The 26,152-nt window shown below is 41.7% G+C and overlaps 1 protein-coding gene across 1 annotated transcript in view; it reads right to left on the bottom strand.

The window, feature by feature from the left end:
* Snd1 (staphylococcal nuclease and tudor domain containing 1) overlaps window positions 1-26,152 on the bottom strand; it is a 404,121-nt gene that overhangs the window by 170,806 nt on the left and 207,163 nt on the right. Inside the window, exon 13 of the mRNA XM_031381336.1 lies at window positions 16,825-16,935. Coding sequence (XP_031237196.1) covers window positions 16,825-16,935 — 111 coding nt within the window. The remainder of the gene's footprint in view (window positions 1-16,824; window positions 16,936-26,152) is intronic.

The following is a 26,152-nucleotide window of genomic DNA, read 5'->3' as shown; positions in this document are numbered from 1 at the left end:
TAAAGGGCTTCCCCTTTCTAGTATTCCCATCCTCTAGCATAGTCCTTAGGAGCTGCCAAAGGGTTACAGGGTTTGTTTGACCTACTGAGTCCTGACTCAGAAGGACTTAACTATTTTTTTCCTTTTCTCCTTTTGTTTGCTTTTGGAGGCTGTCCAGAGCCCAAGTATGCTTCGAAACTCCCTAATGCTCTGAGCTTCCTTATTCTTCTTTTTAGGCTCAACTCCCTGCCACTGGGCTGACCTCTTTGGCTTACTTTTTCCATTCACCTACTCTGGGCAGCTGCAAGAATTAGTTTGCCTACTATGTGGTTTTTCTTTTAAATCCTCGTAAATTCTTCTTACGTTTCTATTTGAGCTTGTTCTTAATTTATTTTATTAAAGAGGCTAAGAACCCAAGAGTAGAAATCCAACTTCCTCCATATTATATGATGGCTCAATTGGAACTTTCCAAAATTTCTCTTACTACTTTCTTCCTTCATTGGCATCTTTTAGTTGGTGGAGAAAGCAAGCCTGTTGCTACAGACCTTCATCAGTAGATCTATCACACTAGCCTCTAGATTCCTCTACTGTTCCTTATACCCTCTGGGAAGTCATACGACAGCCTATGTTCTACTCTACACTAAGGATAATAGTTGTTAGCAAGAAGAAAAGAATCATACACACACACTAATCTGACATACAACTCAGAAGGCATTTCAAAGTCCCTTGAATGCCAAGGTTACTCTTCAGGTGGATTCAATTGCAATGGATAGTGGGATCCACCACAATGAGTCTGTACTCTTCAGACTCTGTTGATGGCCACTGACTAGGACTGACTGCCAGGAAAGGATTATGTCCAGTTCTTAGGATTTGCAACTAACAGAACATGAAGGTTTAGACAGAAACTAGAAGCCATAAATGAGTCTCTTCTATTTCTTAAAGCCTCATTTCCACAATCTCCCCTACCAAGAACAGACTCCTGATTTGGCCATTGTAAATTCAGTGAACCAACCATTAGAAGGCCTGGCAAACCGACTCCTACTTGGGTGCTCTGCACCCCAGACGGCAAGACAAGGTGAGGGCTCTGAGCTTTCTCAATGTTCACCAGGGTACCAGGTGTCTGAAGAACCATCAAAATAAATAAACATGCCCTCTGAACAGGTAGACTTTCCTGGACTAGAAAACAACTCATATACATGAAGAAAACCACAAAGGGCTTGAAAAGTAAATTAGCAAATCCGGCAAAAAGTAGTGAGGTATATAGTAAGCTCCAATGATGATTTCTTTATGTGGCCTTAGACCCTGGCCTTAACCAGGATAAACATGCAGCTACCAAAGTGAAAATAGAAAATGTGAACAACGTTGTACAAGTAACACTAAAAACAAGACGGTTCTTTAAAACCAAGTCCTCATAACAAGCTGTGTTCTGCTTTGTTCGTAAAAGTGAATCTCAGATACTCCCTAGCATCCAGGTGCTGCAGCATTTTCTCTGTCCAATCACATTAGGGCAGTGACAGGCTTGTGATTGGACAGGAATAGAGAGGTGGAGCTAGAGTTGGAGGAGGAGAAAGGTCAGGAGCAGGAGGAGAGAGGAGATCATCATGGAGTCAGACAATGATAAAGAGTCAGTGGTTATGCAACCGAGCAAAGGTTTTTACAAAATAGATTAATTGGGTTAAAATATTGTCTTTATTGTTTGGTTCTGAAATTACTGTATTGGCATCTTGTAAATTGTGATATTATTATAGAAATCTGATTGGATATTAAGGCCTTAAGAGTCATGCTTTACTTATTGGGTCTTAGGCACTATCTACATGAATGATTGTGGGGGTGTGTAAAGAGTTGCATGTGAGCGACATGTTTTTAATAGCTAGGAGAGAATAATAAGAGCCCACTGGGACGTGGTGATGCTGGTCCATATGGGCTCAAGAATGTGCCCCGCGGAAAAATTTGCCGGGTGGATTCATTTTTTTTAATTCCCACAACATCCAGGCATTCATACTGAAAGATCTTCAGCTAGGTTGTTTTCTACTTAAGCTATGATGGTTAAATTAGATCAAGTTTAGCACATTCAAAAGCTAACAATGAAGGTGCACAGTAACATTGGGCCTGCTTTTCATTATTTAGAGAATATTACTTTCTGTACTCAAGCCCATACAAGACCATATATATTTACTACTGTGTGCTATTCCTGAACAAACAGAAAAAAACTCATGCTAAATGTTTCCAGACCAATACGGTTGTCATTTTGTTTGGTGTCAATTAAGCATAGTAAACTGAAATTCTTTTTTCTAAAGTTGACAGCATAGCGAGTTCCAAATTATTATTCATATGAATATTTTTACTAACACTAAAGACCAATAACAGTATTATAACACCGTCGAAGCAAGAACTTTTTGAGGTAGAACACCATATTCCTAGATTCCTATTCATTGTAATATCAAAGCCAGGCTGGTACTCTCAGCTACCAGGGAGGCGAAGCCCAGGAGCTCAAGACTTAACTTGGGCAGCATGATAAGACACACACACACACATACACACACACACACACACACACACACTGAAAAGGGGACCTGACAATTCATAGTGGGTATTCAGGTGTCATCCAGGAAGTGCATGGGATGCAAGCCACAGAATAAGAGAGATTTGTACATCTGTGGGGCTGGGTTTGAGGAGTTGGGGCCAAACCTATATATATTCTTTGCCAAGCTGTAAACATCCTTATTTCACGTCTATAAGAACACATTTCAGGACCAACTTCAGGACATTGTATATATGAAGTCAAGAAAAGCCATGCTCGGCTGAAAGCCATGTGCATTGTCCGGATGGCACTTCTCAGTGTTGCTCTCCCCAGTTATCTCCAGGAACAGTGTATTAGATACTACTGGTAGGTGAGTCAAAGGCACGACTGCATCCAGAATACCCGAGTGCCACAGGGCACACTGACACTGCCCCACAGGGTCTTGTCCTACAGGCTATAAGCACGGTTCTATATCCCTTTTCATTAGGCAAGGAATTGAAACTCTTGCCTTCTGAAGTTCTGCGGCTTCCCCTTAATAGCTATAGCCTCACCACGTAAAGTTAGTGTTGAGACCAGCCAGGGGAAGCTCTGGAGCAGAACATAGCCTGTTCCTCTCAGAAACTTTATTCTCTGAGATGCAGCAGTATGAAGCCAGCAAAGCCAGTAGTGTCAAAAATGAACAAAAGCTGCTACTGGCCAGAAAGCGTTGGTGTTTAGCCAGATACAAGAAAGGGAGATGAGCAGCAGAGGGATGAAAACAGCTTTCTAGGGTTCCCCCTGGCCTGGTACTTCAGACTGTTTGGTACTACAGTGTAGAAGATAATTCCCATGCAGGTCACTGGAATCGTCTCTGTGTAACCGTAAGATATGGACTCCACACGCACTGGTGCTATGGTCCCCTGACTCCAAAGGAAAACCAAACCCTTTGCAAAAACAGATGAGAGCTGCGACAATAACATCAGCCACAGTGCCTGGGCACACCAGAGACAGGACCTTACTCACCTTCAATGAACAGGAACCAAGTCTACTCTTAGGTTTTGTGTGCTACAGTGCACAATAACAATTTCCAAGAGTGAGCTCTCACTAAGGCAGAAGTTGGTACTACAGAATTATTCTAAACTGGGCCAATTAACAGGCCAATCCCAAAGTAACTGCTGTATTACCAATTAAGGGATGGCAAATTGTTACTCTGAACAAATATTTTTGTTAACTTACAAATTTTTCAATAAACGTAAAGTATTTATTGAAATTAGATAATAATTGTCACACAATGAATTCTTATAGGTATACATAGGAGCTTCAGCAAGGATACTAGAAATATCTATTAATCAGCTTGGGGACCAAAAACTACTGAGTATTTATATGGATTTTCCTAGAGAGCAGTAGTTTTTTGTAGATTTGTAAAGAGGCAGCTTTCATACATAAAAAGATCTAAAGACAATACTCTAATGGAAAGTAAAACTGCATATGATATAGAGGACCAGTAGTGGGAGATGATGGTCAAGAATGCTTGACTGTCTTGGTCCCTGCGTCTTCTACCTCTGGTACCAAGATGCCATCAGCTCTGCTTGTTTCATCTGCTACAGGCAGCACTTTCTTCTCTAGCCCAAGATAACTACACAAAAATTTAAAATGAATTTATCAGCCATTTTTGATGCTGCTTACTGATTCCTTACTGCATATTACCACCATGACTTCTACATCATTTCACTTCCCCACTTAGGTCCCAAAAAGAAAGTGAGTGAGAATTCTGTTGTTGACGATGATCATGGCAGTAGCAATCAGACCTAGGAATTTTATGTATGCCAGGGAAGCGGTGTACTCTAAGTTAGTGTATGCTTACCATACAAAGAAAAAAATGTTATTTCTTATAGTTTATTTTCTAAGTACTCACCATGTACTCCCAGTTTATATTTTCCTCTGCTTTCAAAACCACAGCCTTTAACAGAATTAAGTCCATTTTTTCTTATGTACCCTATGCTAGTATTTCCTCTAGGCTCTGCCCAACAGTTACCCGGCAATAGCCAGCTAGGCCTGGCTTTCTATAAAAGGGGTTGTTTGATCACTCCTTGCCCTCTTACTCTCCCTGACTCCCTCACCCTTTTCCCCCTCTCTCCCCTTCTCCTTATCTTCTCTCTCCATGTATTCCTGGATGGCCTCTCCCCCAGGCTCTCTGCCTCTACTCCCTTCTCAATCTCCTCTACCCATGCCCTAAATAAACTCTACTCTATACTAAACCCATCGTATGGCTGGAACCTCAGGGAGAAGGGATTCCTCAGCATAGGCCCACCAAGGTCCCCCTCGCACCCCATCATACCTGACTGAGCTCTACAAAACATATTCTTGTCTGTCTGTCTGTCTGTCTGTCTGTCTCTAATAAAATACAACATTGGTGCACTCTACATATATGTTTTGAATTATAGATATCCCCTAGAGTTTTGCTTCTCTTCCATCTCACCTGCCCTTCCAAGTCCTTTACTCTAAAATGAAAAGAGCAGCCATATACTTTAGACCCAAGGAGGTGGCTCAGTGGTTAGGACCACTTATTGTTCTTGAGGAAGACCAGAGTTCAGTTCTCAAAAGTTAAGTCAGATGGCTCAAAACAAGCTATAACTCTCACTCCAGCAGATCTGAAAACCTTTTCTGACTTCTGAGGGTAGCCCGTTCATGTGGATATATATATAAATGGACATCTGCAGTCATAGTCTCACTACATCATAAAACATGTTACAGCTAGGCAAGAGAACTCATGCCTATAAATTTACCAGTTGGGGGTGGCAGCAGGAGTTCAAAGCCATCCTTGGCTATGTAGCAAGTTTGAGGTCAGCCTGGGATACATAAAACTATGCTACAAATTACGACAATGAAAACAAAAACAAAAATTCTGCTAAAAAAAAAAAAAGAAAGAAAAAAGCTACTATATCAGTAATCCTAGGATAAATCTGGGTTTGGGGTGAACTGTATTTTATATTCAGGAAGAATCTATGAATTCTTCTGAAATAGTAGTGAAATTATATACACAAATACAATGTGTGTGACCCTATGCATGTGCATATTTGTGTGTTACCATTTAGTTTAGTAATGAAACTATAAACAGCAACAGGACAATCTGCACTGCTTCATGTTCTAGCCTTCCTTTCTACAGTTAAACTGCAGGCTCTTTGAGGATTAGATAGGGTAATGCTCTTAACTATTATAACATTTAACACAAATCTGTGTTTTCATTAGTATATAAGCACAAGGCCATCTAGTTCAGTTAGAGTGTGCCTCATAAAAATGAGCAAATAAATGCCTTTGTAGAACTTCAAATTAGAGACATGGATAGTGCCAAAGTTACTGAGTGGTGCCTGTTTGCTGCTTGCTGGTTCCCCTGGAAGCACTAGGTAATGATCCAAGTCCTAGGGCAGAGCACCAAGAATTCATCTCCCTCTCACATCCTAGGACTCTGAATAAGAGGAAGTCTGCCTGACAGGGAGGAGCCACAGAGCTTGGACCACTGTAAACAATACACAGAACTACCTGATTGTGATGATAGTTATGACAGATGATCTCAACAAAAAGGTTACAAAGAGAGAAGTGCTCATTCCCCCACACCTCTCACAGTGTGGGGCCACACTGAAGAATGTGGTGCTTCAGCATGAACCAAACATAGCTGCAATAAACAATTCCTTTGGTCTCTCTACTGGTTCTGGGTCCTGCTAATCAGAAAATGAGGCGCAGAGCAGACACAGGTGCAGAATGGCAGGTGTGTGTGGGACCCACTAAGACTATGCAGCTGCACTTTCAAGGAAAGTGAGCACTGCTGACAGGAAGGACAGAACACAGGCTGGAGATGAGGAAATTGAGTGCTCCGGTCTAGGGAGGTGGGTGGACTAATGAGTCAGTAGGTATTATGAGGCAGTGAAGCAAATAACAAAGAACTCCAGGTCATCCTCTCATCTAAAACTAATATAAGATTGAGATGAAGGCACACACTATTGTGCGAGGCATGAAAATGGTGATCAGTGATGGGAAAGAAGGAGAAGGGATGAGCTCACAGCAGAGGGAGGGAGCAGTTGTTGCAGATAGGCATATGCTACTGGTCTCACATCAGGACCAAAGGAGTACCAGTGTTAGGCAGAAATAAATGGTCATCAGGAATAAAAAAAGGAAACAAAGCAGACTTCAAACTGTCTTACTATCACTGGCTCTATAGTTTTTTTCAATCCTGATTTACAATGCCCATCATTAAAAAAAGGAAACAATGATTCATAATTCTATTCTAATATAAAAGTTCTTAATGTTTTCTAAGTGCCAACACATATAACTTGCCACTTATACATTTAAAAAAATGGTACCACCGTGGATAAAGTTTTGTGGCCTTATCATTTTTCCCCCCAGTAACAAATGGCTAAATGAGCACTTCCCTGTGTCACTGATTTCATTACTTCATTTTTAACAGTTCTACAGTAAATCCATCATATGGATCCATTTAATCAATCTCTTATTACTAGATATTTCCACAAGTAAGATACTTACATTTTTATAAATAATGCTACAAGGAACAACTTTTAAATCAACTGGTAGGCAGTTTGTGAATGATGTCCTCCAGATTCAGAGGCAAGGAACCACTGCTGCTACACAGAGGAAGAAATGACTGGTTGTGTACCTTCTTCCAAGTCAGCCTGACGGAACACGCTGGCTCCCATGGCCGCTGTTGGTGAATACTCTTAGATTCAGGTGACTCTTACATGGGGCTCACTCTTCAAATGAATGTTTGCTTTTGCAATTATTTATTTATTTGTCTAGATCATCTATACATTTTGAATTACTGAATTTATCACAATAAACTTGATATGGTATGTTGCTTAGCAGACATAAGGCAGTTACAGAATGGTTTATATTACTTTAAAAAAAATACATCGACTTATTTTATTATGCAGGGGAATTGACAGCCAGTTCTATTCCTTCTTTCCAACATGTGGGTCCCAGGGAATCCAATTCAGCTCATCAGCCTTGGTAGCAAGCATCTTTACCCACTGAGCCATCTCACCAGCCCAGTTATAAAAAAATGAAATATGTCTTTTGAGTGAAAAGCCACACACATTTAGCACAGGATTTTTAGAAAATGCTTTTCCAATGTAAGCAACGCTGACTTGAACCAGTTGGCAGCCTCTGGAGATTCAGCTCCCTGAACTTTATGCAAAAACAGAAGGATGGGAAGTAATCCTTCTCAATGTCTGAGTCCAAAGCAGGAGAGGGAACAGAGGCAGCTTAAGATAAAAGAGAAATGCACGAGGGAGGCTACTAGACGTGGAGAAGCAAAGATGTTGGCAAATGAAAGAAAGCTATGAAGTGGATTCTCAAGCAGCTATAAGACTGTGCATTGATGGACCAGTGTTTAATTACTCAAATTATCAGCCTCCAAAGAGATTTCTAAGGATTATAACCAAGTAGGCTAGGGATATACCTAATATAATCTCAGCTCGCAGAACCACTCTGCTACCTGCCATTGCAGAGGGTCTCAATCAAGTGAGCATCATGGCATCCTGATTATTTCCACATTAGTCAGGTGGTGGCTCCTCAGAAGCAATGGAACTACAGAGCCAACAAGTGTATGAAGGAGACCAGAGTCAAGAGCAAGAAAAAAGTCAAGCATGCAGAGAAATTTAAGCTTGTCTGCTTCATGCTTGTTCTCTTTGCTTATAACCATGGTTACAATTGCCAAAGTAATGAAGATTAAATCTGGCATAAAAGGTCACATAATGGGATTTGCTTTACAGTGGGTAGGAGTTGTTTATAGCCGTGTTCCTCAATCAGTTCTCACTTCACTGCTACAGTTTATTTCAGATGAAAATTATATTCACTATACGTTGGTCTTCAAATGCATGGACATTTTCTGGAAGGACCAAAGAGTTAGTTCAGAAGACAATAAGAAGGCAAACAATGCAAAAGCTCTATGAATGGACCAGCTGCATGCACAGAAGAGTGACCAGGATCAGATGGTGCAGAAAGGCAAGTCTGGAACAGTGTCCTCTGAAGGAATACAATTAGCACACACTAATGATTGCAGGAAATATTATGTAAGATGTACTTATTAGCATCTTATTATCTGGCCATGACTGGCGGAACTCTCTACAAACCTGGCACCCAGGGGAGCACATAGAGCAGCTTAGCCCCATTCCCCTCAGTCACCAGTGAGCTCTCACAGCTTACATCAGAACCAGGGGAGGGGAAGGAGGAAAAGAGGATGGAGGGAGTGAGCAGATCCTCTTAATATCCTAAAGGAGAAAACTCACTGGAAATGGAGGCATTATACAGCTCTCCAGAAGTGGCCATTTGTGCTGCCTTAAATGCAGATTGATTACTGCTATTTGGATGTTGAGTGCATCATCTTTTCTGAAGAAAGGGAAAAAGCTAAATTTCCCCACACTCAGCTGTGTCTTCAAATCACTTCCCCACACCAGCTCTTTCAATGCATTTTCCTGTTATCATATCCACTTGCAATAGCTGATCTACCCTACTCCCCAACACTGAACCCCTCCCCTGACTCTCTACCACGAGTTGAAGCCAATTAGCAACCTCATGACTGTAACACCAAACTGCAATCCAAAAATAGGGTGGGGGGATGCCATCTCCAGAGTTAAAAGAAAGGAAGCCAGAAGGCTGTTTCAGAGAAAGGCCACATTCCATTCCCAGTACTGGTTTCCAGCCTGCTCTGGCATGAGGTAATACACCTGACGAAGAGGCCAGGCAAGCATTCACCTACTTTCAATTTCTATGATGCTCAAGAAAAAACCCTGGTGTTTTATAGAGACTGTAGAATAATCAGGGAACAGAAAAGCTGTTTTTAACACTGTTCAGTAGTTTCAGTTTTGTTGTTCTTTAATAGTTTACTTAATGTATATGAGTACACTGTAGCTGTCTTCAGACACACCAGAAGAGGGTATCAGATCCCATTACAGATGGTTGTGAGCCATCATGTGGTTGCTGGGAATTAAACTCAGGACCTCTGGAAGAGCAGCCAGTGCTCTTAACTGCTGAGCCATCTCTCCAGCCCCAGTAGTTCCAGTTTTATTAAAAGAGAATTTTTACTTGATGAGGTCATTAGATTCAAAGTGAGAAATCTTGATTTCTTTAAAGCTTTCCCATTAAACTATTGAGAAGGCAAGAATAGAGGCTGAACAAAAAATGACGAATTTCAAGGAGACACTCCCATCGGAATATTTAATAGAAATGAGAGATGGAATAAGAAAATATGTAAGGCAAGCAGTGCTAATAATAAGTAGGATGAAAAAGGAAGGGCTAAGAAAACAGGTGAGAAAGGCAATGAAATAGGAAAAATAATATTATCTAGAGGTACCATACTAGACATTTAATTATTTAATGCCCATCTTTCTAGGATTGCATGCTTTGTAAAGAGTTCAATCTGTTCTCTTTTTTTGTTCACCACTATTATTCTCAATGCCTGTGACCCAAGATATAGGAAAGAGAAAGAGAGAGAGAGGGAGGGAGGCAGAGAGAGAGAGAGAGAAAAAGAGAAAGAGAGAGAGAATGAGACTATAAAGAGTAGAAATAGATGCTAAACCATTGCATGCAAAATAAAACAGAACTGAAACAATTGCTCCTAACAGCAAGATCTGCTTTCTGGGAGTCTGGATAAACCCATGTCATATACACCTTATGTGCTGGCTGGTTCTGTATGTCAACAAGACACAAGTTAGAGCCATAACAGAGAAAGGAGTCAAGGAGTCTTATCAGTTGATGAAATGCTTTCTTGAAATCCAATTGTAAGGCATTTTCTCAATTAGAGAAAATGGGAGAGTCCAGCCCATTGTGGTGAGTACCATCCCTGGGCTGGTCATCCTGAGTTCTGTAAGAAAGTAGGCTGAGCAAGCCAGGGGCAACAAGCCAGTAACTATGGCCTCTGTATCCACTCCTGCTTGAGTTCCTGTGATAATATCCTCCAAAGATGGACTATGATTTGTAAGTGTAAGCCCAACAAACCTATTCTTCTCGAACTTGCTTTTGGTCATGGTGGTTTTGTTGCAGCAACAGAAACCCTAACTGATACAACTTGTGATAGAACATAGTAGTTCTAACACAAATATTTCCTGGGAACACACATTCAAATTTGCAGGAAACACATATTGAAATTTCCACAGTATACAGTGATGAAACTTGCTGCTTTTTCAGCTCAAGATCTTTCACAAGTTGGAAATATGTCATACAAGTACACTGGCTTCTTTCATTTACTACGTCATAATGTGTTACACTGCTATTATTTATTTACTGTGCGTGTGTGTGTGTGTGGTGGGAGGAATCAGAGGCCAGCCCCTGGGGAATTTGCTTTTTTACTCTGTTGTGGCAGGGCATTTCCTGTTTCTGTGTGACATTGCTGCATACTCTAGGCTAGGTGGCCTGTGGCTTTTGGGGGATTCTCCTGTTTCCATCTCCCATCTCAAGCAGGAGTGCTGGGATTACAGATGTCTCCATCACATCAAGCTTTTAAAATTTGGGTTCCAAGTACTCAATTCAGGTCTTCAAGGTGGCCCAGCAGGAGTTTAACCCTCTGAGTCATCACACTGGCTGTTTTGTCTGGTTTTATGCTGCTGAGGACTGGTCCTGACTTGAGTTCCTGTCCTGCCTTCCTCTAATGATGAACTATAATCTGAAAGTGTAAGCCTAATAAACCCTTTCCTCTCCAACTTGCTTTTGATCATGGTGTACATACTTGATATGGGCTCTATCTCTGAGCTAAAAGGTGCATCCTCCAATTCTGTTCATGAATCCAGCAAATGGATGCTAGGACAACTGAGTATACAGCATGGAAGGCATCACTATTTCTTTTCTTTTTGTTTTCCCTATTCCTTGAGAGTTTACAGAAAACGTCCAGCTGATTGAGAACATCAGCAGAGGAGCTTCTGACTGAGCATGTGTAGAATAAGTGCATTTCTCTCCCAATTCTCCTGAAAACACTTGGAGACTTGGAATATGCATCCACTCAGTGATAGCTACTAACACATGGATACTGGCAAGACCAACATGACCCCTAACTCAGCAGGAGTCACCTGATGAGAGCTATATCCATTATAAAAACGCCCACTGATATTGGCTTAGAAAAATATCAACAAGAATACAGCCTTTGATGAGACTCTGATAAAAATGCTAGTACATTTCCTAGAGTTTCAGGTAGAGAAGCTCACAATGGAAGTACTGCCAATCATACTGAAAGAAGCGGGAGGCTGATGCCTGGGGGGTTTGGAGACTGGAGATAGAGAGCTCAGCAAGGCAAGAGCACTTGGTTTTTGTTGTTCTAAAGAGAGAGTTTGCTCAATCAGAAAAATGAGTTCTTGAGGGAGCTATGCAACGCAGAGAAGGGGGCAGGTTTGTGCTTGCCTCTCAGAGACTAAGGACAGCACCAGTTTTCCAAGCTTGAAGTGTGCCACAAAGAAACAGAATATACATGAAAAGAGAAGAGAATGCCTGCCCTTTTCTCTGGAGATAACACTACCTTCGTTTCATATGTCCAGAATAAATCTAAACTCATTTAAATCTGCTCAGGTGCTAGATTACTCAGTACAAATGTTTCCCACAGTCAAGCTGGGGTATCAATTTCTTTTTCGAATATATAAATCCTACCCTGAAATCACAAAAGCTGAGATGAAAAAGTGCCTTAAATGAGTAAAGCCCTAACTTCTGTGGTTTTCTGCAATAAGCTGCAAATTCTAAGAGATTCCAGCAATAATTAAAATGGTATATTGTAAGCTATGTATAGTAGTGCACACCTTCAGTCTCAGCATCTCAAAGACAGAAGCAGGCAGATGTGCGTGAATTTGAAACCAGTCTAGTCTACACAATGAGTTCCGGGTCAGCCAGGACTCCATTGTGGGAAATTAAAAAAAAAAAAAAAGAGAGAGCTTTGCCTTTTGTTGTTATTTTTTTGTGAGCTAGGGTCTTATTGTGTAGAACAGGCTGGCTCTGAACTCCTATTCCTCCTGCTTAACACAGTCTACTACTGGGACTACAGGTATGTTACAGTTTGCAACATTAGAGTTCTAAACAAAGAGCTGGACAGCTACAGAAGAGAGAACACACAATAATGTCATTCACCATTTGTACAGACCCAAAGAAAGCAGGGCACTAACCAGGCTTTGCTCAGACTCCAGATACTACTTCAGTGTGAGTAACAAGTTCAACAAAAGCCCAGTGGGAAGATAGGTGTGGTGGCCCACGCCCACAACCAGCAGTCTACAGATGGAAGCAGGCCGGCCTTCTGGCTGTCTTGGGGGAGTATGAAGCCTATGTTACAATGTTAACAAGAAAAGCACATAGTAATGGAGTCTACCACTGGGATGAAAATGTCATGTTGGTCTTTCTAAAATCAAACTGGATGGATGTGTTATAGTAAATACAGGGGCTAGGATATGTGACACTTTATAGCATTTTCAGAAAGAAAGAAAAAAGGTTGAGGAGGGGGCTTGGAAATACTTCAAAAGGAGGTAAGGGGCATCTCCTCCAGGAGTCAGATGCTCTGGCTACAGTCTCTTCCAGACTAGCACAGCAAACCAAACTAGGGACTAAACATTTGAACCATGCAGATAAGAACTGATACAGGTTGCTTCCTAGGGGCCCATGTGGGAAAAAAAAAAAGGAAATGAATTCAGGGGTGTCACAGTGAACCATGGGGTCAGGTGCGCCTAAATTCTTTTTTTGTAAAAAATTCCAAGGACAAGCAACTTGGATCTGTCAGACCCTGGGACAAAAATCATGGGCTTCTCAATGGAGCCTAGGAAAGAACCAAGGCCTGAGAGAACCCCAGGAAATGCCAAAACCTTATCTTGCCAGGACACAAGGTAGTGAGGGAGGAGGTGGTTGATGATGGACATCTGAGCTAGAAAGGAAGGCTGCCTTTGGGGAATTAACAGGCTTATTTAGTCTTTAAACAAAGAGATGTGGCTTTCTCTAGATGGGTCAGGCATTTGAGGCTTTATGGGGGTTGCCCACAAGCAGACAGGCAGCTAAATAAAGGCTCCTCAAAGGGTCAGTAAGCTGAAGAGAAAGCAAAGGAGAGCTTGTTCCAAGCAGGCAAGTGATGTGCTGGAACACAACTGGCTGGCTGATTGGAGAGGAGCATTCATTCTTCCCCCTCCTCTAGCCTGGACGCCCAGTGAGTGCCTAAGTATCTCTACTCCTTCAGCTCCTATCAGATAACCCGAGATGGTAGGAGCTGCAGAGCTAAGAGAAAGCTCATCAACTCCCAGGCAGGCAGTTGTGCTGACCCAAGAAGTCAGACAAGTTAACAGGCTGCCCTTTTACCAAAGCTTACAATGTTTCTCTAAAAGGATTAATGGCCAAGCAGTGCACTGGAAAGCAAAGTCAATGGACAAGCACAGCTGTGTCATTGGCGATGGGAGCAGCGATAAGCACAGAAAAGCAGGTAACCAAGGTCAGGGGCTGGGAAATCTGTGGCAATCGACACCATTGTAGGGAGAGACTATTCACAAACACAGCCTTGTACTGACCTGAGGAACTTCGGCATGAATGACTGACAGGAATGCAGCAGATGTTACTAATTTGGCCTTTGCTAAAGTCTTAGCTATAGTAGCTCAAGAAAATTTCCTTGGGAAATTAATTCAAATTGGCTTGGTTCAGTACACAATCACTGAAGATTAAAAAGTGGCTGAAGGAATGATAAACAAAAGACAGTCCATGTTGTGAGAGACTTGGGGTCAACACCAAAGCCTTTCTTGTTGAGGGGTTCTATTCATGTCCCAGAAAAGGAGTAAACAACTCACTAATGAAATCTGCAGAGGACATTAAGCTGGGAGGTGGAGAAACCTAACAAACTGGGCACCAAATCTCACAGCAGAGTGCAACTGCTGTGGAAATGTAAAGCTAATCCATCCAGGGGAAACAGCCCTAAACTTGAGTAATACTCAATAGACAGGCAGGATGCAGGACAGAGGCAGCATGTTCTAAGAGATCTGACAACTGTGTTTGAGTAACAGAGGCAAGGATGGGGACATGGAGCCAGTGTCATGGGTGACAAAGGGTGAACTGTAGGCAAACTAAAATAAAACAGTGTCAGCAGGTACATAGTTGGGGACAGAGACTGGCTTGATCATTTGTAAAGCAAGTCTTCTCTACATGAGAAATCTTTTTGAATAGCTTTAAAACCACCATTACTACCTAGCAGGAATCCTGGCCTCTCTTGACTCTCACTTCACCTGGCTAGGCGCTAGGATCTAGGTTATCATCCCAGGGATCACCCACAATGGTACTCCAAAGCAAAAGCTACTCTAGCTCGTCTTGGCTGTTTCTCATAATCCTTTACAGGGCCTGTATTGCCTTCGGGCATGCCTCGATGGCCCTGGGGTAGTGGTTAATTTCTCTCCATTTACTCACCAGCAACAGTGCAAGGACCCAGAAGCCAATTTTCCCACCATCGGTCTGAAAGCAATGGCTTAACACAATTATCTCTAGGCAAGGCAACTCACTGCTTTAGCAAGCAAGCATATTGTTACATTACTTCAGCACAAAACCTGCACTAAAGAGGCTTGTTTTCTTCCTAAAACCCAAATCTCCTCCAAATTTCTTTATATATGCATACTCACTAAACAACACTCATGACAAATTCATACTATGCCTATTTCTAACAATGCAATGAAAACTGACTTGGGCATTCCTTTCCTGAGCTCCTCAGCAGATTATGTCCACACACACCTGCCTGTTAGAATGAAGTGCTTCTCTGCAGTATGATGGACCCAGACCTGGAGACAGGGATTAGACACTCCACCGCCTCTGCTGTGTGGTCCTGACACTGTGCATGCTTTACTTGTTCTTCAGATTGCGTCAAGTCAGAATGACCAAGCTGCCCATAGGCCCACCCCATGAATTCCATCAGTTGGTGAAGTTGTTTACTGAAGGGTAGCCTGTATGGTATTGCAAAAACTGTATCCACGTTTTCCATCATGGGTTTTGAGCTCACTCTGTCCGTATAACACCGAAAGGGAGAGAAGACCATCTATCTTTGATAAATACCTATTTAGAACCTGTGTCACATCATTATGTATTACTATTATTTGAGACAAAGTCTACTTATAGCCAAGGCTGGCCTTAACAGCCTAGGCTGGAACTCAAGATTCTCTTGCCCAAACCTACCATGTGCTGAAATAATAGGCCCAAGGGCCTTGGTTTTAATGGTTACCAATAAGCATTATATCAAAGGTCTGTAACAACCCATACCTAGTAACAGAACAACTGAGAAAGAATCAGGAAAGTCCCACAAGCCTTATAGGCTGACCTCTCCACTGACATTCTCTAGGTGCTCTACCTACCTATCCATGAGGATGTGATGTAGTACATGTTGGATATTACTGCAATCTTCTGGGCCAAAGAGCAAGAGAAATGATGTCAGTGACTAGGTGTGAAACCAAAAGTACTATGTGCACAACTCAAGCCTTCTCTAATGGAATGCACAACCTCACAATGACCAAACTTCTAGAACAGGTCCTAGTGGCTACGATGAATGGCTGAGTGAGCCAAACCCACACAATCAACCTGATACAATGGATATTTTGTGGGTCTACATGGACTGCTGAGCATCAGTTCAGCATTAGTTCAGTTCTTACAATTTCTCAAGAATTTGGAAAACCAGGGGACTACTGGCGCCAAGGACCAAAGTCTCTCAGAATATAAGCCAGGAGGAACGTCAATGGCAAGATACCCAGCTGAGCGCTATGCTTTACGTTGGGGTAACCAGCCATAGGGATGAAGGACAAAAGGAAAATGTCATAGGGCTTCTCAAATGCTCTCCTGCCAGGTGTCAGAAGTGTTTTAAACCAAAACTCATTTCCTAATAAATGTTTTCATTTCCTTTGTACACGACAAAAGGTCTAGAGGTGATAAATGTGAAAGGAGGGAAGAGGAGGGGAAGGGAGTGGGTGGGGGAGGCCTCTGAAGGAAAGGCACAGAGCCATATGCATTACTCATATAAGCCAGGCTTCTTGATGGTGTCAGGAATGGTAGCGATCATCATACATGGTTATCAGACATGATATGCTCAGACCCATGTCTCTGTCTCTTTTGTAATGTCAACACGGGCAGCCGCATTCTATATGCTGCTGACTGGGGTGGGGGAGGCTAAGTATGCTTAATCACGGTTAGGCAGAAACTTCAAAGGATGTCTTTCTTATTGTCCACTGGCGAAAGCTGAAGAGAGAAATAATCCAGACTCTATCTGCATATTATTTCCAATATACTCTGCTCAGGTAGAGGCACACGGTGACACAGAAGAAAGTGCTGCTATGGGTCCCAATATGTTTAGCAATTTCACAACATACCTGGCCTCTGCAGCCAGCAGCTCATCATAGTGTGAAGACCTCTGGTCATCATCCTGCCGGTATCTGATCACTGTGGCTAGGCCTTTGCTGACAAGGGCCTCAGCAATGTTTCTGCAACGGAAGAGATAGGTCAATTAACACGGGGGCTACAGATGGGGCTCAGTCAACAGAAATAACAACAGTTAGCACCTAGAAGTCACAATGCTTTCTGGCAGGACTGAGGATGTTAAGCTGAAATCCAAATAAAACTGAACAACAAAAATCCCCAACTCAGCACTTTTCTTGTTAGCAGTATCAGATGTTACATCAATCCACACACACAACCAGCAGAAACTATCTGTAAGAAGCCCACATTAGGCCGGGCTATTTACAGAATGTTATAAACAAGCTACTACCCTCAAGAAAAGTCTGCTCTAAAAAGGCACACAAGATAAAAAATGAGCACATAAAAGCATGACCTAAATTTCTCAGGCTCCTTCCCAGACTATATGAAAGCTAGAAGATGCCTACTTGTACTTCCAGTGTTACAAACACTGGTATAACACGATATTCAACATGCCTCTCTTCTCACAGCTCCAGACAGTATATCTTCCACTCTAAGTGGGCTTTGGAGAAGAGCCAGGAATGAACTGGGGAGAAGGAAAGGCAGAAAAATGGCATTTTGGTAGGAGATAAAAAAAAAAACAAGATGACCCCTCCCCCCAAAAAACAAAACCCAAAACAAAACCCACCAGGAACAAACAAAGGAGGAGGAATAAAAGCAGAGGTAACCAGTTTTTAACTGGTCCAACTGACTATATATATTCAACAACATTCTGACTGACTGTGGACCTCAGATGAGAATCTGCCTTCAAGTTATTCTTACACACACTATGCCCACTATAGAATGAGACACACCCTTTTAGACTGTGTCCAACTCTCCCCTGAGAATAGTGCATGGGGAACGGCACTCAAATGACTAATGCTGCTCTTTTCATGGTTTCTTCCAGCCTGGAAAGAGAACTTTGATATGCAAAGCCAACTGAAAAAAATTAACAATATCAATTTTTGGAACGTAAGAGACATGATATTATGGAGGGAGAGTGGTGGTTATGTCTTTCTTTGTGTCTGTCATAATTACACCAAAGGCCCCACTCACACCATCTGGTTTGCTGCCCTTTAGGGAGAGGGTACAGTAAGCAATAGGCTACTGTGCCATATGCTGTGATTTAGTACTGCTTGAAAATGTAGTTAACTCTTAGCACACTGGTGATCCCCAGCAAGTAATAGTATGAGGTCACCGGCAGCTCATCTAAGCAGTATCTGTTTAAACCAGTAAGAATTCTAGTCACCTAAAACCTAGGAGAACAGACTTTTCAAAGAAGCAGCACAAAATATGGTGATAAAGAAAGGAGGAAAGATGCCGTGGCTGATTCTGTTCTCATTATATGCCCCTCTGCTGCCTGTTTATCTACTGCCAGCACGATATTAATATCTCCAAACTGCCATGGAATTAGCACTTCTTAAAATCCACTCCCACAAATAGGCTGCTCTGCTGGCCACCCTGTCTCCTGAGTCACTGCGTAAGCGTGCTGGCAAATGCTGTCATTATCACAGAGTTGTGTTTGGCAGCACAGAGAAAGCAACAACCCCAAATCAGCAGATGTAGATGTTGATTCATGGTGAGGATTTTAACTAAGGTTGTCACCAAGGAGCCCTACTAAGGCAGGAGAGTGGCTACACCCACCAAAGAGCTGTCAAGCTAGAAGGCTGGGGAGTGGCTTGCAAGACAACTCCACTTTTGACAGGCTGAGATGTCTTGGTGATTTTAAATGCCAAGAGAATAAAGAAATGTTTGTTACTGCATTTTGAATTCCCGAGCATTGACATTTTACAGTCAATGTATGAGGTCTAGAGGAGAAGCTGGAGCGGCAGAGCAAGTAAGGAAATTTTCTTAAGAACAAGACCCAGTATGAAAATCTAGAGAATACAAATCAAAACAGGACAAATATTTAATGATCCACTCCCATTAATGTATTCAAATTAATTCCCAGAATTACTGAGTACCTGCCAGGGCAACAGAGACCATGGTACCATCCTTCTCTACTTAGCATCCTTGCCCTCCCCGTCCCATCAGCAAAGGTTTGCAAACCAATTTAATCCTGCCACAGGACTTCCTGAGGCCTTGGATTCCCAATTCACTCCACACTCAGCTCACCCCTTTCCTTTCCCCTCCCCTAAAGCTCTGCAGCTCTTAGCTTCTTTTCCTAATTACAGATTTCCCCTGAAGGAACAGTTGCCAGTACTCAGCAATAGGAGAGTAAAGACAGAAAACGGTAACAATCTCATTACTGAGTATGTACTACATGCTAGGCATTTGAGAGTCACATGTGTTTCCTCTTGGTGATGAAGCACCATGCAATCACAGTACACCTATGAACTCACTGCTGATCTGCCTGACAGTGTGCCCTGAGTGAGCAGGCCTCCTGGCTATCATACACAGCCCCTTGTACAAGGTGGAGAGGAAATTTCTTGGGGTGGAATTATCATATTTAGAATTTAAAAAAAAAATAAAGTGGAAAAATTATAGCAAGTTAGTTTTAAAACATCCAGGAAATTAAGATACTAATCTAAGCATAAGAACTCCTAGTCATTTTGTAAATACTGTTCAGTACTGGAATTCTAAAAAGATTCTCCTAACCAAGTTTGCCTAGAACAGAAAAAAAAAAAGAAAAACTTACAAGAGGTTTTACAAGCTTTCTCTACCTTTTCTGTCTCTTCTATGATATGAAACCACAACTGCAAAAAAGAATGGAAGAGAGGACAAATAGAATTAGTCTAGATCTAGTATTTGACTGTCTCATTCTCCGGTTGCTAGGGAAAGGCTAGGAAGATGTTCTGGCAGAGAAGATGGCTCAGAACCTAACGTGAGTGCACTAATCGGGTGCCCAAATAAATAAAGAGAAAAAAGCATTAAAGCATACTCTGTGGCATTATACTGCTTTCTTGAGTGTGTCAGTACTTCCTCCACAATTACATGTCTGGTATACTGGCTGATTCATAATCAGCACATAAGAGACCTAACTTGGCCTTGGCTGGCCAAGATTACAACACCTCTCTCTGTATTGGCTAGAAAGAGAATTAATGCTGGGATTGAAATGCTTTTCCAAACTAAAGGAGACATTAACAGCTCTCTCTAATAAACAAACTATTGTCATAAGGTAGAGTCAGGTATTCGTAGAAATGTATGGCATGGGGTTACAAGCGTTTTCAAAGTCTCTACAATTACAGACATCTTCCTTGCCCACTGGGTTCCACACTGCATGCATGTTAGATCAAGCCTAAGTTCCATCTGGAAGATAATTTCAAACCATCAGGGCCTAGATTTTACAAATGTGAACAAAGGTGCATTAAGCCCATGAAAGAGAATAAAAATATTACAAAAAAATATTGAATTTTGGTTATACAAAACTCTAAGCATTGGATATTTTTGCTTACCTTTCCCATTGTCTCCCTTAATATTAAAAGTAACAGAAGAATATATTAATGAGTAAGCTAATTATCTACAATTGTTTGTATTGTTTTACAATATATGTATATAACTCACAAGTCTACAAAGTTCCATAAAAGTTGTACATAAGAAAAAAAAGTTGCACATAAAAGTTGCACAAGGAAGAACCATCTGAGAACAAGTGCCTGACCTGTTTTGTTATCATCTCCCAATACTTAAATGTGTAATTCCTATAAATGAGGTCATTTTTCTACATTCATAAGAAAGCAAAATCAAGTTATTATCAGACACATCACTACATCAATACACAGAATCATCAACTGGCTGTAAATGAGGGTTCTTGTGGTATCAGCCTTGACTTTCACTAATTCCTCCGGGAGAGAACTAGTCTTCCAGGAGTGCTGACACACAGGCTTGCAGGAGAGACAAGCCACAGTCAGAGACAGCAAGACCAGCTCACACCAGAGATAACCTGATGGTGAGAGGCAAGGGAAAGAACTTAAGCAACAGAAACCAAGGCTACCTGGCATCACCAGAACCCAGCTCTCTCACCACTATGAGCCCTGGATATCCCAACACACCAGAAAAGCAAGACTTAAAAACCACATTGCATGATGATGATAGAGGACTTTATAAAGGACATAAATAATTCCCTTAAATAAATACAGGAGAACAAAGGTAAAAAGGTAGAAGGCCTTAAAGAGGAATCAACCAAACCAGGAGCTGGTTCTTTGAGAAAATCAACAAGATAGATAAACCCTTAGCCAGACTAACCAGAGGGTACAGAGACAGTATCCAAATTAGCAAAATCAGAAATGAAAAGGGAGATATAGTCTCTACAATTCATTCCATGGGTATTTTGTTCCCCCTTTTAAGAAGGAATGAAGTATCCACACTTTGATCTTCCTTTTTCTTAAGTTTCTTATGGTTTGTGGTTTGTACTTTGTATATTCCGATCTTCTGGGAAAGGAGCTATTGTAAATAAAGAAAACATCTAATAAAAAAAAAAAAGAAAAGAAAAAAATGGAGATATAGCAATGGAAACTGAGGACAGATGAAATGGACAATTTTCTAGACAGATGCCAAATCAGGATCAGATAAATGATCTAAACAGTCCAATAGCCCCTAAAGAAATGGAAGCAGTCATTAAAAGTCCACTAACCAAAACAAAAAACAAATAAACAAACAAACAAACAAAAAATAAAACAAAAAACCCAGGACCAGATGATTTTACTGCAGAATTCTATCAGACCTTTAAAGAAGAGCTAATACCAATACTCTTCAAACTATTCCACAAAAAAGAAACAGAAGGAATACTAACCAATTAATTCTATGAAGCCACAGTTACACTGTTCCCCAAACCACAAAAAGACCCAACAAAGCAAGAACTTCAGACCAATTTCCCTTTTTTATAATAGCCATATTTATAATAGCCAGAAGATGGAAACAACCCAGATGTCCCTAAAGAGAGGAATGGATACAGAAAATGTGGTACATTTATGTAATGGACTATTACTCAGCTATTAAAAACAATGATTTCATGAAATTTTCAGGCAAATGGCTGGAACTTGAAAATATCATCCTGAGTAAGGTAACCCAGTCCACAAAAGAACACACATGGTATGCACTCAATGATAAGTGGATATTAGACAAAAAGCTCATAATACCCAAGATACAATTCACAGATCATATGAAGCTCAAGAAGAAGAAAGACCCAAAGTGTGGATGCTTCATTGCTTCTCAGAAGGAGAACAAAATACTCACAGGAAGAAATATGGAGAAAAAGGGTGGAGAAGAGACTGAAGGAAAGGCCAGCCAGAGAGTGCCCCACCTGGGGATCCATCCCACATAAAGTCACCAAACCTGAATGCTATTTTGGATGTCTGGAAGTGCTTTGCTGACAGGAGCCTGATACAGCTGATATAAGGTGGGAAGGCATGAGTGGGTGGGTGGGAGGGTGAGTACTCTCATAGAAGCAAGGGTTGGGGGGATGGGGTAGGGGGTTTCCGGAGGGGAGACCTGGAAAGGGGATAACATTTGAAATGCAAATAAATAAATACTTAATGAAAGAAAAATAAAAGAATATATTCTAATAAAAGTTATGTTAACGTAGTGTCTTAAAATACTCCTTTATGTGTTCACATGCTTTACTTTACAAGATGCCCTTGTAACCTCAAGCCTTTGGCAGGGCTAAGACAGTATTTGAAGCTAGCCTGGCCATTCAAAAGAACCATGTTGTAGCTTTTTGTCCACATATCTGAATTGTCAGCAGCACTGCTATTGGAATTTGCAGGACCCAATAAGTCAAATCAATAATTACTTGAAAGCAAACATATGGCAATACCACAACATTCAATTTGAAAATCAAGAAACCTACTAACTGCAGATTGAATCAGGAGGTAGCATATGTAGTAAACTTCAAAATCAGGTGCTCTGTTAAGGTTCTGTATCTCTTTAATAGAACCATCTCTGCCTTTCTTTGACAACATGGAGTTGAATTTTGTTTGTTCTGTTGTGTAGACAGTGTTGTTGTGCATTCCTTGGCTAGCCTGGAACTCACAAGCCTGCCTCTGCTCCCAAGAGCTAGGATTAAAGGCTTGTACCTACCATGCCCAGTAGAATCAAGATTTTCAAAGAGGATATAGAGCAGTTGGTTTGCCTTGTCTGTTCCTTTGTAATAAGAGAAGTAGTGTAGGAAATACACTTGGCTAGAATAGTATCTCCAAGAGTCTCTCCTGTAAGGTACTCTTCTGTATTAATAGGCAGTTTGTGAAGAAGCACTGTTAGCCCTCATCAGACTCCCAACTTATTCACTTAGTGTCAACTCACAGGATCTCATTTTACACACTTAAAATCTGCTGCTACTGTTCTTTGTTCTGGTGTTAAATTGTTCCCAACTTGGAAATAAAGACATGCTGGCCTCAATCTCCTTGGACAGGACCCTACCAGTACTGAGCATTTCCTTTCTTCTAGGAGGACTTGTTTTAGGTGTATCTTGTACATCTTCCCTAGCTCTGGAATTAGGATTTATCTAAAGAAATCATACTTACAACCTATTATTTCTACACAAATTTATTGAAAACCATATGTGGCAGACATGAAAACAACATGGCTTTTGGATCTCTGACCATAGAAAGCAAAATTGACCGACAACCCAACTACTGTGTCCTAAAAGCCATCACTGTTCATTTTGTTTTGTTTTTAAAGCCCAGATTATGTTTCCCAGCAGCTGCTACTAGCCAATAAGAGCCCAGCAGAGACATTAGGGCACCTCCACTACTTGAGAGATATGGGAGTCCTCTGACACTTAATTTGGACTTGAGAATGTTCTTAGCTATAACAGAATGCCTAAGACTTGACAATTTACAAAGAAAAGACCGTTATTTGGCTCCTGGTCTTAGATGCTAAGAAGCCTTAAACTATGGTGCTTGTGTCTGTGTAGGTCCTTCATACTGAAATTAGAATACTAAGCAATCACTTTTAAAGAGCCCATTCTGGTGAAAAGTAACCGGTTCCAAGAAAAATACTAATCCAGTCACAAGACTCTGTCTTTATGATTTGATCACCTCTTACTAGGCCCTCTTTAGCAAAAGTGTTGTGCTGGGAAACAGATTCCCAGTAAGTAAATTTAGAAGGATACATTCAAACCAGAGCAGAGTCACTACCAGACCTGAAAAATCTCTCCTTACTGCTGTGCCACAGTTTGGACTGCCCTTATCCAACCCTCTTCCTTTTCCTCCCGGGATCAAACACTTTCCTCCCAGAAGTGTTTGATCTTGGTCCCAGTCTCTCATAGCTTCCTTCCCATTCTCTTCCAGAAGAGAGTCAAGTTTCTAGCGAGCCTGGTCCTTCTTGGCATCTGCCTCTTGGGGAAGCTCTACCAAACCAACAGAATGTAAAACACTAGTACCTGCGCAGTGCTCCTCCTTTCTATGCCTTTACCTCTCTTTATCCTTAGTGTGCTTCCCTGCAGGATCCATATGCCTGACTAGAACCACGCTGCATCACTGCTGTCACTTCTTCCGAGATGCTCTTAGGCACTAAGGCTTCACCTCTGAGCCACATTCCTACATGGATGTGTGCATCTGCCACAGACTCTGCCCTGTGCAAGTTCTATAACCTCCTCCTGGGCCTTGATACTAAGGCAGGCTATTTCCTGAGCACATATGCCTCCTTTGAGTTCTATGTACCTTCAGATGAAATTGTTTCCATTTGTCTACAAATACCAACCATACTAACTTTTCAGAGATAAATTATGAAAAGCCTATTTCTCAAGAACGTTCTTACTTCATGACTTAACTGATTAGACATGAAGTATTTAGAAGTCCGGCTATCAACAGGGAAAATACTTCATGCAAATGCAACACGGAGAATACTTCTCTCACTCACACACCACAGTCATATGACTTCCATGATTTGGTGCCTAGAAGTAGAGCTATCTAAAATACATAACATGATAAATAGAACCTGGGGGCTAAGTGGATAAAGACCTTCAGAGCAGGCAGGGGAATAATAACAGCTCACACCTCTGCAGGCCCACCCCATCCACTCTACTTCTGAAAAGGATGATAGATAGCTTAGGGCTCCAGGCTCTCAGATTTTTATCTAGGCCCTTTGAGCTTAACATTTTCCACTTAAGAACCATCTGCATTTTATCAGTCACTGAAGGTGCCCAGGGAGATTACAAAAGGAGAATATTTTCCTTAAGGCAAGCACATGTGGGCACACATTTAAAATAAAGCAAACCAACAAAGAAATGCTTCTGCAATGTATCTTAGCGAACCTTAAAGGACAAGGACTGAGTGGTAATTAAAAGCTCTTTCTCCCTCGGCTTGGGAGAGATGGATCTCAGGTACAGGTATGCACTTACACACTCACCATACAACTTTACAGTAATTTCAAGACTTGAAGGGCAGATGCCATGGACAACATGCAGTTCATGTTTGTACACTGTGAGGCATGGCGTGAGGCACACAGCTTAGGCTTCTGTCAGTGGCAATTCCCAAAGGCTCCAACAGTGTGGCGCTGGAGAGGTGCTGCTACTTCCTTTTTATACCCCGGCTATCCTTTTGCTTCAAGTGTGGGCAGTCTCACAAGGGCTGTCCTAGAGGCCCCAGAACTCCATTATAATGGCTGGTCTCATTTCTTTCTCATCAGCTGTTCAGACAAATGCTACAGTGGAGCTGATGTACACCAGAATCTATAGAGCTTATGTTGGTCATTGCAACTCAGCTGAGGCAGAAAAGAAAGCCAAGGTTCAATAAAGAAATTCAATGAAAGACTCAATGAATAGACAGATCAGAAGATTCTTCAGAACATATGGAGAGTGTGGGCTTTCTGTCCATATCAGTTACCTCTCTTGACAAGGGTATGAGAAAATACCGACAACAGCTACGTCAGGCTGACAGTGTGAGGGTACATAGGCCTCTGTGGCAGGAGGGTGAGGTGGCTGGTCACACGGCATCCCAGAGTCAGGAAGCAGAGAGAGCTGGTGCTCAGCTCACGTTCTCCATTTTATTCAGCCCCAGGCTCATGCCAGGGTGCTGTCCATGTTCGTGGCTCTTTCTTGCTGTCAAGCCTTTCTGGAAGCATCCTTACAGACATGGCCAGAGATGTGCTTCCGTGGCTATCCTAAGTCTCACAGGGTTGTAATGAAGACTAATGTTGATACCATTCCAAATGCTTAATGGCTCATAGTTCCTCAAAGCAGGCTCTACAAAGATCTTCTGTTCCCACTAGGACCTCTAGCACTCATATTCTTAGAGGCAGGAACCCAGCACTTTAGGCTGGTGACAGACTTGGCTTCTCAAAGCTGGGAAAAAAAAATGTGTCTATAAA

This window comes from Mastomys coucha, unplaced genomic scaffold (assembly GCF_008632895.1).
Source record: "Mastomys coucha isolate ucsf_1 unplaced genomic scaffold, UCSF_Mcou_1 pScaffold20, whole genome shotgun sequence".
Lineage (NCBI taxonomy): Eukaryota > Metazoa > Chordata > Mammalia > Rodentia > Muridae > Mastomys > Mastomys coucha.
This window is presented reverse-complemented; position numbering and strand designations above follow the sequence as displayed.